This window comes from Epinephelus fuscoguttatus, linkage group LG10 (genome assembly GCF_011397635.1).
Source record: "Epinephelus fuscoguttatus linkage group LG10, E.fuscoguttatus.final_Chr_v1".
Classification (NCBI taxonomy): Eukaryota; Metazoa; Chordata; class Actinopteri; order Perciformes; family Serranidae; genus Epinephelus; species Epinephelus fuscoguttatus.
In genome coordinates, this window is record NC_064761.1 from 40230844 (window position 1) to 40245326 (window position 14483).

The 14483-nt window shown below is 41.6% G+C and overlaps 2 protein-coding genes across 3 annotated transcripts in view; both read right to left on the reverse strand.

Annotated features, from left to right (window-relative positions):
• The window catches only part of fryl (furry homolog, like), an 86547-nt gene extending 83160 nt beyond the window's left edge, over positions 1-3387 (reverse strand). Inside the window, exon 1 of one of the 2 annotated variants that reach the window (XM_049589103.1) lies at positions 3258-3387. The gene's annotated coding sequence lies outside the window, so the exon portion shown is untranslated. Of the gene's footprint in view, positions 1-3065; positions 3210-3257 lie in introns of those variants that run through there. The other variant, XM_049589104.1, reaches the window with a different exon arrangement.
• Positions 3388-8948: 5561 nt separating this feature from the next.
• On the reverse strand, positions 8949-14146 carry ociad2 (OCIA domain containing 2). Its single transcript, XM_049588560.1, has 7 exons — positions 13990-14146; positions 13827-13911; positions 12746-12799; positions 12596-12643; positions 12354-12498; positions 11973-12047; positions 8949-9270 (listed from the first exon to the last, which is right to left on the reverse strand). Exons 1-6 carry the CDS (start codon positions 14074-14076, stop codon positions 11975-11977), a joined length of 492 nt encoding a protein of 163 aa, XP_049444517.1. The 5' UTR covers positions 14077-14146; the 3' UTR covers positions 8949-9270; positions 11973-11974.
• Positions 14147-14483: the final 337 nt, after the last annotated feature.

Sequence of the window (14483 nt, forward strand, 5' to 3'; positions counted from 1 at the left end):
CTGCAATCTTCTGCAGCAAGGATGCTGCAAATAGGAGGCTGATAGCCCATCCAGGAAATAAGAGCCCTGACAAAGGCAAGATTGTCCCATCTCATTTCACTCTGTTCCCTTCAGCTTTTTGCCACATATCAATTTCCACATAGCCTGCGACAGTTCAGTGCAGTTTCCTTCAAGTTCACCTTATCATTGAATCACAGTTGAACAACATTAGAAAACAAGCTCAAGAACGTCTAACGCGATGTGTTTGTTGTACTTGTCTTGAAGAAGGAAGGAAGGAAGCTTATAGTCTGAAACAGGCAGTGTGCTACAGTAAATTGGACAAAAAGGGAATAGCCTATATCTGGCTCTCTCCAAAACTAAATGACAGGCCTGGCCCTGTTGTAATCACTACCTCTCAAGCGGAAACATTACTTGCTTCTTCCGACTGGGAAGAAAAGCATATAAACAAACACCTTTTTACATGTTTCAACAGATATTCCTCTTATCTTTATTTTGCTCCTTATGACAGGTTTTGGCAGAAAATAAGGAGTATTATTGTACCGTCAATGGATCTAAACATGGAAGAAACACTGGAAACTCAGCTGAGGCCGTTTTGAGGGCAAAGACAGGGTGGTTTCTTTGGCGAGGGCAGACCCAAACATCAATTATGCTCCAAAACCTCTCTCCCAAAGCCAAGGATAATCTTCCTCAGCAGGGCTCAATTATAGGTTATTTTGAGCTAGACTCGGCCCTTATTGTGTGCTACATTACGCCAAGTCTTTCAATGGAATCAATGAAAAGAATCCCTAACCCATGTAAATCAGAGTAAGTAATGTTGTGCTTTAATCTACATCACAATGAGAAGAGGAGGAGACTTTAGGAAGTTAGCTTTATAGAGTTCAGAGAGATGAAGACCAACTGCTGACTTCCAAAACACTACACAACCATCATTCATTACATAAAAAACTGTTTCACTCTCAAGATACAAGATACAAGATACAATTTCCATTGGGTTCAATGCTCAGTGCAGGGAAGTGTGAACGCTAGCACACAGGGGAATTGGTTAGGGACTATATATGTCTCATTTTGTAAATGGATTAGTGTACATTTATTATGTTGATCTGTTGTACGCATGATATCTATTGCATGTCTGTCCATCCTTTTGCCCATGAAATGTTTTTTTTTTTTTTGAGGGAGTTTTTCCCTTATCTACTGTGACAGGGACAGAGGGCTGTTGTATGCTGTAAAGCCCTCTGATGCAAATTGTGATTTGTGATATTTGACTTTATAAATAAAACCGAATTAAATTACATTGAATATTTAATTGAATGGCAAGGTTTTCAGTCAAATGTATGAGTATTTCCTTCAAGTTTTATTTGTTCAGTTGTCCAGTTAATAATTTAGCCATGTGCAAATGAAAACACACACACCTGGATCCAACTGGTCAGTATCGGTCAAGATAAGAGGTCATCTACTGTAATCTGGCCAAATAAACTGAAGAAATGTGTCTCTCAGGAAAGAAAATTCAAATAACAAAATAAGTTGGCAGAAAAAAATCTGCGGGTATGCAAGCAGCTGGTAATATTACACCAAAAACTGTATCAGTTGATCAGTGCTGCAGATTTCAAACATACCACATGCCCCCCAAAAATAAGCAAGTTAGATGTTAGATGAAAAACACAAATTAAGAAATTGAGTTGCTATTTCTGTATTGCATAATATTTTTGTAGTCACCACTGAAATGCTGAGTTAACAGTTAATCCTTGCAGGGGGCAGCTTAGTGAGGGGCCAATGCGGGGCGTTTTTACAGAGCATGGGTTTTCATCCCCATGCTCTTCAATGCCATTAATGTCTTACCAGATTAAACCAAACACACTAATTCACTGGAATTATGCCCCAGATAATCACAAATAGAAGGCTATCTGCAATCGAGGGGGATTCCCTCTAGTTTGTGCGTGCACAAGAGAACACACTACACATCTGTACTGCCATCAGAAGCTTATCCGGGCAGGGACGCATTGGGATCAGCCAGTTGCAAAGACTGATGATCTACTATGGCTAGCACAACATTGCAAAGTCTTGGTTATGAAATGCTTCAACTATGAGCGCCACTTAATAGTAGAGTCAACTGGCAAATGTAGTTACACCATCTCATAAGACTAAATTCACTTTTTCATGCAAATATGCAAGTTCTCACATAGTCCACCCTCGTGTTGGCCCATGAGTGAACACAAACTGACTTTTCTTCTGTCACTGTGCCTCAGTCTGAAATAGCTCGGCCATCTCCACCTCCAGCCACACAGCAGACTGACCAGATTCCTCTCTGTCTGTACCCAAGTGCCACTTCTTGTGTCTCAACAGAAAATGAACAAATGCTTCATTGTGTGTCCGATGCACTCTGAACATGGAGAATGAAGTCCTCAGAGGAATGCTAGATGCAAAGCTGACAGTTCTCCCACTGTTGTGCCAATGCATAGGAGCCACCGTGCATGGGCATGTCATGGCTTTATACCTTCAAACAGACCATATTTCAAAGTGTGACCTCGCACACACACAAGAGTGTTTCCCTGGATATAAGCAAAGCAAGACAGCTTTATTTGACTGTTTTATGTCCCAGGTAAATCTAGTGCATTAAAACAACACAAGGTTCACTGAGTAAACTGTGTGTGCAGGGTTATTTTGATACTGCGGGTAAATATATTGTGTTGATGGTTCTTTGTCTAACGTGAATAGTTTTTACTAACAAGACAAAACTATGTCCACAAAGAGAACTAGCCACATTATGATTTGGTCATGTATAGTAAGGTAACATACATGGTTGCTTTTAATTAGCATGTAGCCTTGTGTTGATACTGTATTGAACTGCTAATGTTGAGCAGGAGGCTAGCTAGCAGCAGCAGCAGCAGCAGCAGCAACCTGATTTAGCCGACCAGCCAGTTGTCAACTAACGTTATAAGTTAACGTTCAACACGCTAGTATGATAGCAATGTTAGCGGCTAGCTCTTTGGCAGCGTTAAAACTAATGACAACATAAATCTGAACGGTGATACGATTTAACTTGCGTGGTAGCTAGGCGATTAACTCACATTAGCAGAGGAGCCAAACTCCTTCTTTAGCATGCTACGGCATCCAATTTTGGTACCACAGTTGGAAAGCTAACGTTAACCTCAACGGCAAAGTTAATCGCGGAACTTGACGCGAGCCAACGTTAACTACATTCGATAGCAAACAGCCGTGTCCTCAGTTACTTCAATATTCGCGAGGCTGACGTTACTCACAACTTTTGTTTCCTCTCCCTCTAGTTGAGCTAGGTAGCTTAGCTTGCAGACGTTCTTTTCATTTGCCGAACAAGCTTCAACGTCCTGGCCCTCCTCCATTGGAAGGATTTGCGTAGTGGTGTGATTTTTTTTTCTCAGTCTGTTTCGGTGTTGGGAGAGCTCCACTGACAGAACAGAAGGCAGCCTGTTTGTCCCGCCTCCTTGGTCGTGATTGGCTGTGGTGGTGTACGCCTACATAAAATACAGCTTTTTATTTCACCAAATACGTGGCAATCCGGAGAAAACGACCTGTTGATTGGATGACGTCTTCAGGTGACGTTCACATGGGGTCCACTTTTTATTCTAACCGGCGCACACCGAAACTTGAACCAGTTAGGCGGGTACTAGGAGCAGTGGCGCTGCAGGGACAGGTATGAGCCAAAAACAAAGCGACCTTTAGAGGGAAGGTACACCAGTGTGATGTGTAGACACACCACACATGACACAAATAAGGACTTCTGTTGAAGTAAACAATATTATAAACACTTCATTGTTAAAGATACTAAAAGGGCACATTACATTACATTGGAATCTCTGTAAATGAAAGTGTATACTTCTAAACTGGGTAACAGACACAATCCCAAACTAAAACACAGTGACATAAGGTCATACATACTTGGTCATGTTTCCTTAACATGTATGCTGCCTTCTGAAGACAGTGTACTCAGGAGCCTTTTATGTGCTTTATTGGATTATCTGCACCATTCTCACTAGTGCAGTGGTGTGCACAGACTTTTTGAAGGGCAGGGGCGAAAAGAAAAAAAAGGGCACATACAGCCACTGAAGAGTAGCCTGGTTCCAGACCATAGACCCCGCCCACTTAACTGAGTAGGCTTGCATCTCTGGTCTGGTATACTTCAATGAATTTGCGATTTATCTCGTCCAAAAGATGGACGGACCAATGAACGCCGGGGGTCTAACGATTAGCCAATCAGCACCACGCTGATGTCAAGCTGTACGCCGGTGGGTAACTGGGGAGGATAGCAACAATGGCGACCGCTACAGATCCTACAGACCACATTAACGATGCTATTGAGGTATTTCGCCACTACTCGCGTTAATGGAGGACCAAATTAAGGAAGCTGCTAAACTGGATTTAACGGCGATGCAGCTGGGCGTGCACGACGACGGAGACATTTTAAACGGGCAATGCTCGCTTGTTTTCGGCACCCCCGAGGCATGGATACTAATGACGTCAGATTCTGGGTGAGTCGTTGATCTCTACTGATTGGTTAGGGAAAAATCAAATTCCCTCCCCCTTGTAAATCGCCTTCAATGGAAGCCATGTCAGACTGAAGGTTCTGGGAGCTTCAGTCTGACACTCAGGCTAACTGAAGAGGGCACTAAGTCCCGCGGGTTTTTGAGAGCACTTTCGACATGTTTATATGTTATACAAATGGCACATTATATAGCCTTACAACAGACTAACTACACAGACTACTCAGGTTAGTTTGTAGTTAGAATCGGCATCCACGAGAACTGTGTAGATTCAACGTTGAAAATTTTCAATTAAGTAGATGCCATTTCCTGTATTCTAGTGCATTTTAACACCATATTAGCACCAGATGATCCAAACTGGTTCTGTGAGATATAGTTCTGGCTCAATTTAGATCAAAAAAGGGCCCAACATAAAAGTCATTACAACAGTAATGTTTCATAGTATTTCTTGGTCCTAATAGTCTTCTGGAGTTTACTGTGTTTTTCCACCCAAGATGGCTCTGTGATAAAAACACACAGGGAACAATACACATTTAAAATATTTATTTGACACCTCAAACAAACTATGATTAAGCATGGACATAAGTGCTGCTCCATTGCTGCAGGTGGCAGGGATCAATGAATGAATGAATGAATCAAGTTTGCCAACCAGGAGGAGGGCACTTTAGCATGCGTTTTAACCAGCCAAGAGGGCAGTTTAGTGTGATTTTTGGCTCCAAAGAGGGCACTTTAATGTGCGCTTTGGCTCCCAGGAGGGCATTTTGGCTGCCAAGAGGGCACTTTAGCGTGCGTTTTGGCTCCCAGGAGGGCATTTTGGCTGCCAAGAGGGCACTTTAGCGTGCGTTTTGGCTCCCAGGAGGGCATTTTGGCTGCCAAGAGGGCACTTTAGCGTGCGTTTTGGCTCCAAAGAGGGCACTTTAGCGTGCGCTTTGGCTCCCAGGAGGGCATTTTGGCTCCCAGCAGGGCACTTTAGCGTGCGCTTTGGCTCCCAAGAGGTCATTTTAGCGTGCGTTTTGGCTCCCAGGAGGGCACTTTAGCATGCGCTTTGGCTCCCAAGAGGGCACTTTAGCGTGCGTTTCTCAACAATTGGGCCATGAGGGGGGGCGACTATTATTTTTATCAATAATAATTACAGCTCGCGTTCAAACCTCATCCGTCTCTTAAGTAGTTAGGAATCTGGTAGAGCAACCACACGAGCCTCCACCAGTGGTTATTATCTGGTCCCAATGCACAACACCTCATTTGGTCAGTCTGTTTTTTCTGTGAAGGGGGCAAAACTCTGCAACTCTTTTCCTATTAATTTAACATTAGAGACACGTGGCAATATTTTTAACAGAGGACTCAAACTATGGCTCAAATCTAAACAACAGTGCCCACATGAATAGGTCAGGTCTGATTCTGTTCTTGGATTATGTTGTCTTTGCTTTGTAGCTCATGTTGTTTTCCCTTGTAATGTTAATGCATATTTCATTCTGTCTGTACTTTTTAAAAAGCCTCCTGTGGACAAGTATTGAGAATTAGCATGTATGCTAAAACACTGAAGCAGTGCATCTGGTTTGTCCAGTGTAATTGTGATGTCCATACCAAATAAAATCTAACAATAATAATAATAACAATAATAATAATAATAAAAAAACAATAATGATCCCTCTGTATAAGACATGGATTAATACAGTTCAAGGTCATCCACCGTGACACTTTAGCTAAAATATTACCTTCTGTAAATCCTGAATGCCCCAAATGTAATCAAAGTCCTGCCACTCTGGGCCACATGTTTTGAGCATGTCCGGTACTAAAAAGCTTCTTGAACTGTATTTTTTAATCCTTCTCACGTGTGTGGTTAAAAAAAAAACTTTCACTGCCATCTTTAATGTGGCAAAATCAGAGGTGAACTTATTTGCCCATCAGAATAACGCTGTAGCATTTGCATCTCTCCTGGTCTGTCATATCATCCTACTCTACTGGAAATCAACAAAGTCTCCCTCATTTATACAATGGACTAGAGAGATGCTGTGGCCTCTTTAATTAGGAAGAGTAAGATATTCACTAGGGGAATCTCAAAGTTTTATACAGCCTGGTCCCCTTTTATAAGAAACATAGGAACCATGTCCTTTGCTTGAGTTAAACCTTAATGTTGTAACATACTGGTGCCCCTTTAACTACTAGAATCATAGTATTGAGACATTAAAGACAGGAATTTACAACCCGACCACTCTGTACACTCGTATCTTGCACACATTTATTTATTTTTTGTTGTTTGGTACATACAAGGAGAACATACAAACTCCGCACAGAAAGGTCCCCCACCCCCAAGTTCAACTGCCCCATTTCAAACCATGAACCCTCTTACTGTCAGGCAACAATGCTGACCACTGCACCATCATGCCACCCAAAGTACAGTGTTATCAAACTCACACAGACAGTTATTTCTGTCTGTCATCACTGACACAATGATTGATACAATTACCACTGTGGGTAAGCTGATAACACTCTCCCTTCCTCATTTATATTTCATTTCTTATTTCAACAGCCAACAAGATAAGATTTTATATCATTTTAATTGCACTGGCATCAGATCTACTGCAGACAGTCGACAAGTCTAGTCTACCGAGTTGTCTCTCAAAGAGTTTGAAAACAGAAGTTATGACGTCTCTTTTTTTTTTAAACAGAGCAATCTAGATGCAATTGACAATTACACACCCAATACAAAACGACTGTTTTCAAGTGTGAATTTACAAGAAAAAAAGCTTTTTAACAGCTCAGCTCTCTGCTGCCATCAAATATCAGTTCTGTTATTGTCTGGTCTTTTAACTAGGCTGCAGCACAGAGACTGCTCATGTCAAGATTTTAAGTGACACTGATTTAATTATAGACTTTGGCAAAATCCCAGTAACAGGGTTATTGTTGTGTTTGCTGCATTCAACACAGTCACTTATATTATCTTATTACACAGGCTGGAAAACTGGGTTGGATTTTGTAGCAAAGGCCTAAATTTGCCTAGTCCTATATTTGCATGATACTGGTTGTAACATATTTTAGAGAACAATAAATATGTGGTGTTCACCCAGGGCATATGGAATAATTATACTCCTATGGCACTACTGAACAAGTACACAGAACAAGTGAATAATGAGCCATAACTGAATTCAGCTAAACTAAGAAAACATCCTTTTGCCAAATAATAAAGTTAAGAAGTCAGCGCTTACTTTGAATCATGAATAACTAACTTGGTTCGGACATATATTTCAGACTTATTATTATCACCTTCACATAAGTTGGCATGAAGACAACCGTGTCGATGCACTTATTTATTTTTAGGGTGGGCTACTGTAATCGTGTTCCAGCAGGACTCTCCAAAAGGTCAGTCAGACAGCTACAGCCCATTCAGAGCTCTGTTCTTAATGAGACAAAAAAACCTGAGCACGCAACTCCAGTTCTCAAATCACAGATCTGCTTGTGTGCTGTGAACTCTCCAAACTTTGACTAGTTTGCTTACTGTTCAAAAAGTGGAAACAAAACAAGGTGAAGCAGCTAATAGTCTCTGTATGCACCATTATTGATGTTTGCCCTATATAGCTTCTACATACTCTACCTTGAAGTATTGTTAGTTGGATGATTGGGCACTTAAAGAGAAGCTGGCCCTCTATGAGGCCATTAAACATAAAAATAGAATGATCAGTCAAGTTTCCATCACTCAAATAAACACAGCAAAAACTGCAGTCATTGTGTGTACCAATGTACTGTAATGTGCACAACAAAGATGAGATTTGTGACAAATATGCTGTTGATTTTTTCCCTTTAATCAAAATCAGCAAACATGAGAATACAGAGATTTTAATTATCTAAACAAACCTGTACTGACAATGACATTTCCTAACATTTTTTAATGTACATTTAATACAGGCAACTTGTCTGATATTTAAGGCAACATTTATTTTGTTTAGTTGTTGTAAAAGTGTATTGCTGTTGATACTGAAACTAAATGATTTGTACCCTTAAACTTCTTTATGAAAAAATAAGTTTGTGCTCTTTCATTTCTCTTACCCATGTCTCATATAAAGACTTCATTACATAAAGAACCTTGAGCTGCCTCTGAGGATGAAATGTGCTATACACAAGAACATGCCTTGCCTTTATTCCAGTGGTGCACTGCCTATAAGAGACGTTGTACTGTTACAAATAAAGTGGAAATACATGACGAAGGATTCATGACTGGCTGAAAGGTTGGTGGCTCCCCCTAGTGGCACTTTTGTGTATGGTACCTCCTGAATGATTATGATGTACATTCATTCATTTATCCTCTTGAGGGTCGCGGGGGGGCTGGAGCCTATCCCAGCTGACATCGGGCGAGAGGCAGGGTACACCCTGGACAGGTCGCCAGACTATCGGAGGGCTGACACATAGAGACAGACAACCAATCACGCTCACATTCGCACCTATGGACAATTTAGAGTTATCAATTAACCTAGTCCCCAATCTGCATGTCTTTGGACTGTGGGAGGAAGCCGGAGTGCCCGGAGAGAACCCACGCTGACACGGGGAGAACATGCAAACTCCGCACAGAAGGGCTCCCACACCCGGGATCGAACCGGCAACCCTCTTGCTGTGAGAGGGTTATATATATATATATACACACATATATTTAAAACAGGAAACATTAGACAAATTATATGCAGTATTTATGATATTAAAGAACCAGCAGAAAAGCTGCAACTGATTGATCCACGCTGACAGTCTTTCAGTGTTTTGGATGAGGCTGAAAAACAGAATGGTAAAATACATAAACAGTGCGTTCAGGTTATTTTAACATGAGTGTGTCAATGTAAACAGTATGTAAAGGAAACAGGGAACAGCACTCATAAATACTTAAAGACAGATTTGCGTTTTCTTCATGGTTTGCTATTTTATGTTTGTGAATACTAGTTTGTTTTTATTACTCAGCACCTTGTTAATTTATCTGGACCTGGGAGGCTCAACTTAATATGCCTGGGGGCCACTTTTGCAAAAGGACAGGAGGCCAGGGACCAGTCACAGCCCCCCATGCACAGGTCAGGTGTATGCAGGAGTCCCCAAGGATTTGGGGACACTGGGGGCTTAGCCAGTGCCTCTGTTCAACCTGGTCTCCCTTCCATCTTGTCAGATACTGACACTTAGTCAGTTGCCTGTTTGCGTCAGACAGCGCTGCACAGAGGCACTCTTTAGCAGCAGTATGAGACAACCCTAGCAGTGGCATTTGTTGATGCTCCAGGAAACTACAGTAGGCTGGGCTGACAGGTCATTGAGGTGGATGGGTCAAACTAACCCCAGACTTTCACCCAGACTCTCACCCACTGTTCGTGTACAGTATGAAACCAAAAGTCAGTTGTTGTTTTAATAACAACGTAGGTGCGCTAGTATGCTGATCATGCCATACCAATGACATATGTCACATGACGTTAGACAAGACAAACTGATGTTTTTTTTTCAACCTAACCACATGCTTTTTTTCAAAGATATACATTTCTGGGGTGTCGGTGGCTTAATTAAGTGGATAGAGCAGGCGCCCCATGTACAAGACTGTTGCCGCAGCAGCCCGGGTTTGAGTCCAGCCTGTGGCCCTTTGCTGCATGTCATTCCCCCCCTCTCTCCCCCTTTCAAACTTACCTGTCCTGTCTGTTAAAGGCAAAATGCCCTAAAAAATAGATAGATATAAAGTTCTTTGCATTTAATTGATAGGTTAATATTAGCATGAAAGGGGGAGAGAGAAGGAGGGGATGACATGCAGCAAAGGGCCGTGGGTCAGAATCAAACCCCCGGCCACTGTGGAAAGGACAAGGCCTTTTATTTGTACATGGGGCGCCTGCTCTACCAGGTGAGCTACCAGGCACCCCTAGCCATGTGCTTTTGTTGCCTAAATATAACAAAGTAAACCAAGAACAACATTAAAGACTGTATTTTAATTAGCAGAAACTAGCTGTAGTCACTGTTTTTGGCTACGTGTGAAGCTACAAAGCTGTGCCTGTTTCTGGGTCTCCTGATTGGTCATATTACAAATATCAAACATAAGAAACTCTTCCAACTTTTGACTTTTGCTGCCAGGAAAAATATTCTGCTTTTTTGGACGAAGGATGCTGCTCAAACAAAAAAAGTCGTGACACAATCTTATAATGCAGTGTGTTCCCAATGAATATATCTCTTGTCTGCTTCACTCCTCAGCAGAGGCTTTTTATAAACTCTGGGACCCTTACTTAAAGTACACTGGACCTACACTGTCATCTTCCATATTACAGGGGTTTCCTTAATTGGCTTAGCCTGTAAATCGGTCTTCTTGTAACCTTATCTGTCAATACAGCCTATTTGTTTGTTTGTTGTTGCCCCCTTTGTCTGCTTGTAGGAGGCAATGAAGGTTGGGGATAGATGTAATGCCCACTATTTTTTTATTCATTTATATTTTTTCTCTTATTTTCTTATTTTTAACGACTCAGTTTATTTGTCATGTTGTGTCCGAGCTGCTCTGTTATGTGTTGTATGGAAAAAACGTAATAAATATATTCTTGCAGAATAGCTGCTGCTCCACTTGGCTCAGTCTTGGCAAGGTGCTGAAAACATCAGTGAGTCCAGATTGGTAGAAAAAGATTTCCGCAAACTTACATCTATGCAGTGTCTCACTTTATCGCTGAGCTTTCCGTGTATTCGACCTTCATCAGAGAATACATTAGGTCTTCCACCCTAGTTTTATATTGTGGTACTGTATGACAAGACAAATATGGCTTCCGTTTGTATGCCTTTCAGTTTGCCATCCATTATTTAAAAAAACTACAACTCCCAGAAGGTGGAGCTCCTACCACCAGGGTTGCACACAGGTGTATTGAATACCAGCCTGTCCATTGTTGCCTAATGTATGCTCTGATGAAGGTCGAATAGACCGAAAGCTCACAATTAAGTGAGACACTGCATAGGTGTAAGTGTGCCGAAATCTTTTTCTACCAATAAATAAATTCTTTAAAAAAAGAAACAGGCAGAAACTGTACCACTGCTGTGAAAATGGAAGTTTAAAAAAAAAAAAAGAAAAGAAATGATGCATGTTACGAGCGTAAATTGACACGTCCCTGAAAGTCCAAATCTGATGCAGCAGGGGCACCCAGTGCATCATATTTTGATGTGACGGGCCATTGACCAAGTGTCAGTATTCAACAAGTTGAGAGTGAGAATGTGTTGCTCTGTCTGGGGGCCGGGGGATCCTCCCCTTGGTACTTCTTTTTGCTAAATGAGCTATTTTGATGCATTTTAAAATGCACTCTGGAATCTTATTTACACTGAAAGTCCAAAAGAAAAATTATCAGTGTGACTCGGTGGGGAGCCATGTGGGCCATAAGTTGAGTATCACTGATCCAGACTGTGCACGAGTGGGATTTTAAACTTCAGCTTTGCTTCACTAAATGTGTTTCTAGATGCTCTGTCAACATATGATCCATTTACCTCTAGCTTTTCAACTGTTCTGCAGGTGCATCTTGAGCTTTTTTCTTACACTCTTCACACACATGGTGGCAGGCTCTGTTGGGATAACATTCAGGTCAGTGATGCATATTTATAATATTTTAATTTATTCAAGCAGAGGGTTAAAGATTAAAGTATTTGAATGCTGTGAAAGTCGGTTATCTTGTCATATGCAAACAAAATACCAACAGGAGTATCGCCTTCAGATTACTGCCCCTGGCCTGAACAGAATCTTTGTACATTTATAACTGTTTTTACATGAACACAGCATCACATGAGGGAGATAAGCTTCAGCAGAATTTTCTAAGGATCTTTTATTCCCACCAAAATGAGAAAGTGACATGTTTAAACTGTATTCCCTACCTGTGTCCATGGCCAGACTTATTAAAAGGTCCAAAGCCGGGCCCCTCAGACCAGGGTCCACCCTCAATGCCAATCTTTTGAAACTTGCTTCGACAAGTTCCAACATAAGATGCTTTCCCCACTGCAAAACCAAGGATCCCAGCAACTGAAGGACAAAACATCATAGTTAGGGACCAATGATTGCTGAGAGATTCTTAAAAGCATTGCTACCTGGTGAGTCAAAAACACAGGATGGTACACACCTGCTAGTTTTGGAAAGTAACCAAGTCGCTTTGATTGTTTCCAGACGCCTGCATGGGGAAAAACACTTGAACTTAAAACAACTGGAATTGGGTTTTACATGTGTCATTGTGATGTGGCGGATCAACGGGGTTTGAATGTCAGTGCTTTACCGTTGTAGATAAGACCACCAGTCACAGCCATGCTACCCAGGGAGAGGGGCAGAGCTAAATAAAGAAAGAGAACAAAGTCAAACAATACAACGGTCAGGAGCTGATCAAACTGACTGATTAAACACTTCAAACTGCTCCTCGAGTGAGACGCTTTCACTTCCTGTCACAGATTGATCCTACTTTGCTTGACTTGACTTTAATCTGACTGATCTTTGACCTGTGAAGTAGTAAGACTCAATTCATCCAACTAATTTGAGCAAAAGGGCGCAACCTGACCCAGGAAGTACTGATTGCTGCGATTTCATGTTTATATAACCACATGGTGAGAGAACACCAGCAGCAGCTGCGTGGCTGGCAGCGAGTAAAAGGACAGGGATCGAGGATAAAGACAATAAGTGCTGACACAAAAAACATGGATCACTTTCAGTTTGTGAAATCTTACTCATGTCTGGTCAGCTAAGCTAGCTCCAGCAGCTTATGCTCACAACCCTGAGTTTCTTTCACGTTGCTGCAGTAATTCTGGTCTGACAGTGGCATTAGAGCGTGGGTGTGCATGCCTGGCATATCCTAAACCTTTTGTTTGCTTTGCAAAACTTGTCAAAGCAGGTAATTTTTTTAAGGGATTCAGTTTGGCATATAGACATGGGTGAACTCAGGACACTCCCCGTCTAACTCCACCCATCCTAGACTTGGAACAAGACCATATCAGCCAAAGTAAAAGACCTTAAAAGATCTCTTTCTTCACTGAAAATAAGCTCAGAAAATAAGCATGAGTAAACAAACATACTGTAAGCATGATTAAGATGGTGGTTTAATTGTAACATGACAATAAAAATTAACATGTAGTCATTTTAAGGTGGCTCTGTGCCCCCATGTGGGAGTGTGTTGGGGGCCACAGATTCCACAGAGAGGAATGTAAACACAGCTTTAGTAAACAGGGTGTCGGCTAATGAGCCCTGCCCTGCTGCTTCAACTACAAAAAACATGTATTACATCTGTAAGAATATATACCCACGCAGTCTGAGTCATCACACAGATTTGTTTGCTACAGTGATTAGTAACAAGTGTGAGAAAAGAATACCTCTATACCAGAAGCTCTCCTCTTGGCACTCTTTCCAAACCTTCCTCACATCATCTCTGTGGACATGCCGGTCACCCATAGGGCACTTGAGGACACACAGGACAGGTTAGGTGTCATGTCTGTCTGTCTGATCATCCAGTGCAAATCATTTGGTGCCTCTCACCTTCCATTCCCCTCTCCCTGCAGCTGGAGCAGCAGCAGCTTCTCCTGTCTTCACTACTATAGTTTCTTTGGTTGTTTCAGAGCTCATGATGCAGGAGCTTTCTGCCTCTTCTCTGGACCAGAACTGCGCAACTTTCTCTGCCTTGTGTACTTCCTCCCTCTCAGTGCCTCTAACCTAACTGGTTACAATAGCTCCTCCCCATGTTTTTATCCCTGCCCACCCTTAAAAAAACATACCAGAGGGCCTGTCTATTAAAGAAACAAATCTATTGAATAAAAAGCAACTCTTTAGATATAGAATTGTGCAGGACAAATGAAATTAGATGATTTACTTATATTTTAGAGGAATAGTGAAAAACTGTGTCATTAAAAGATGTTTATCTACTTGTCACGAAATGAAACACACACACTGTGGCCGACAGTTTGGACCCACCTCTGTACAACCATCCACACCTCAAAAACACACCTTTATTTGGAGTGGCCGTTATTTCTTTT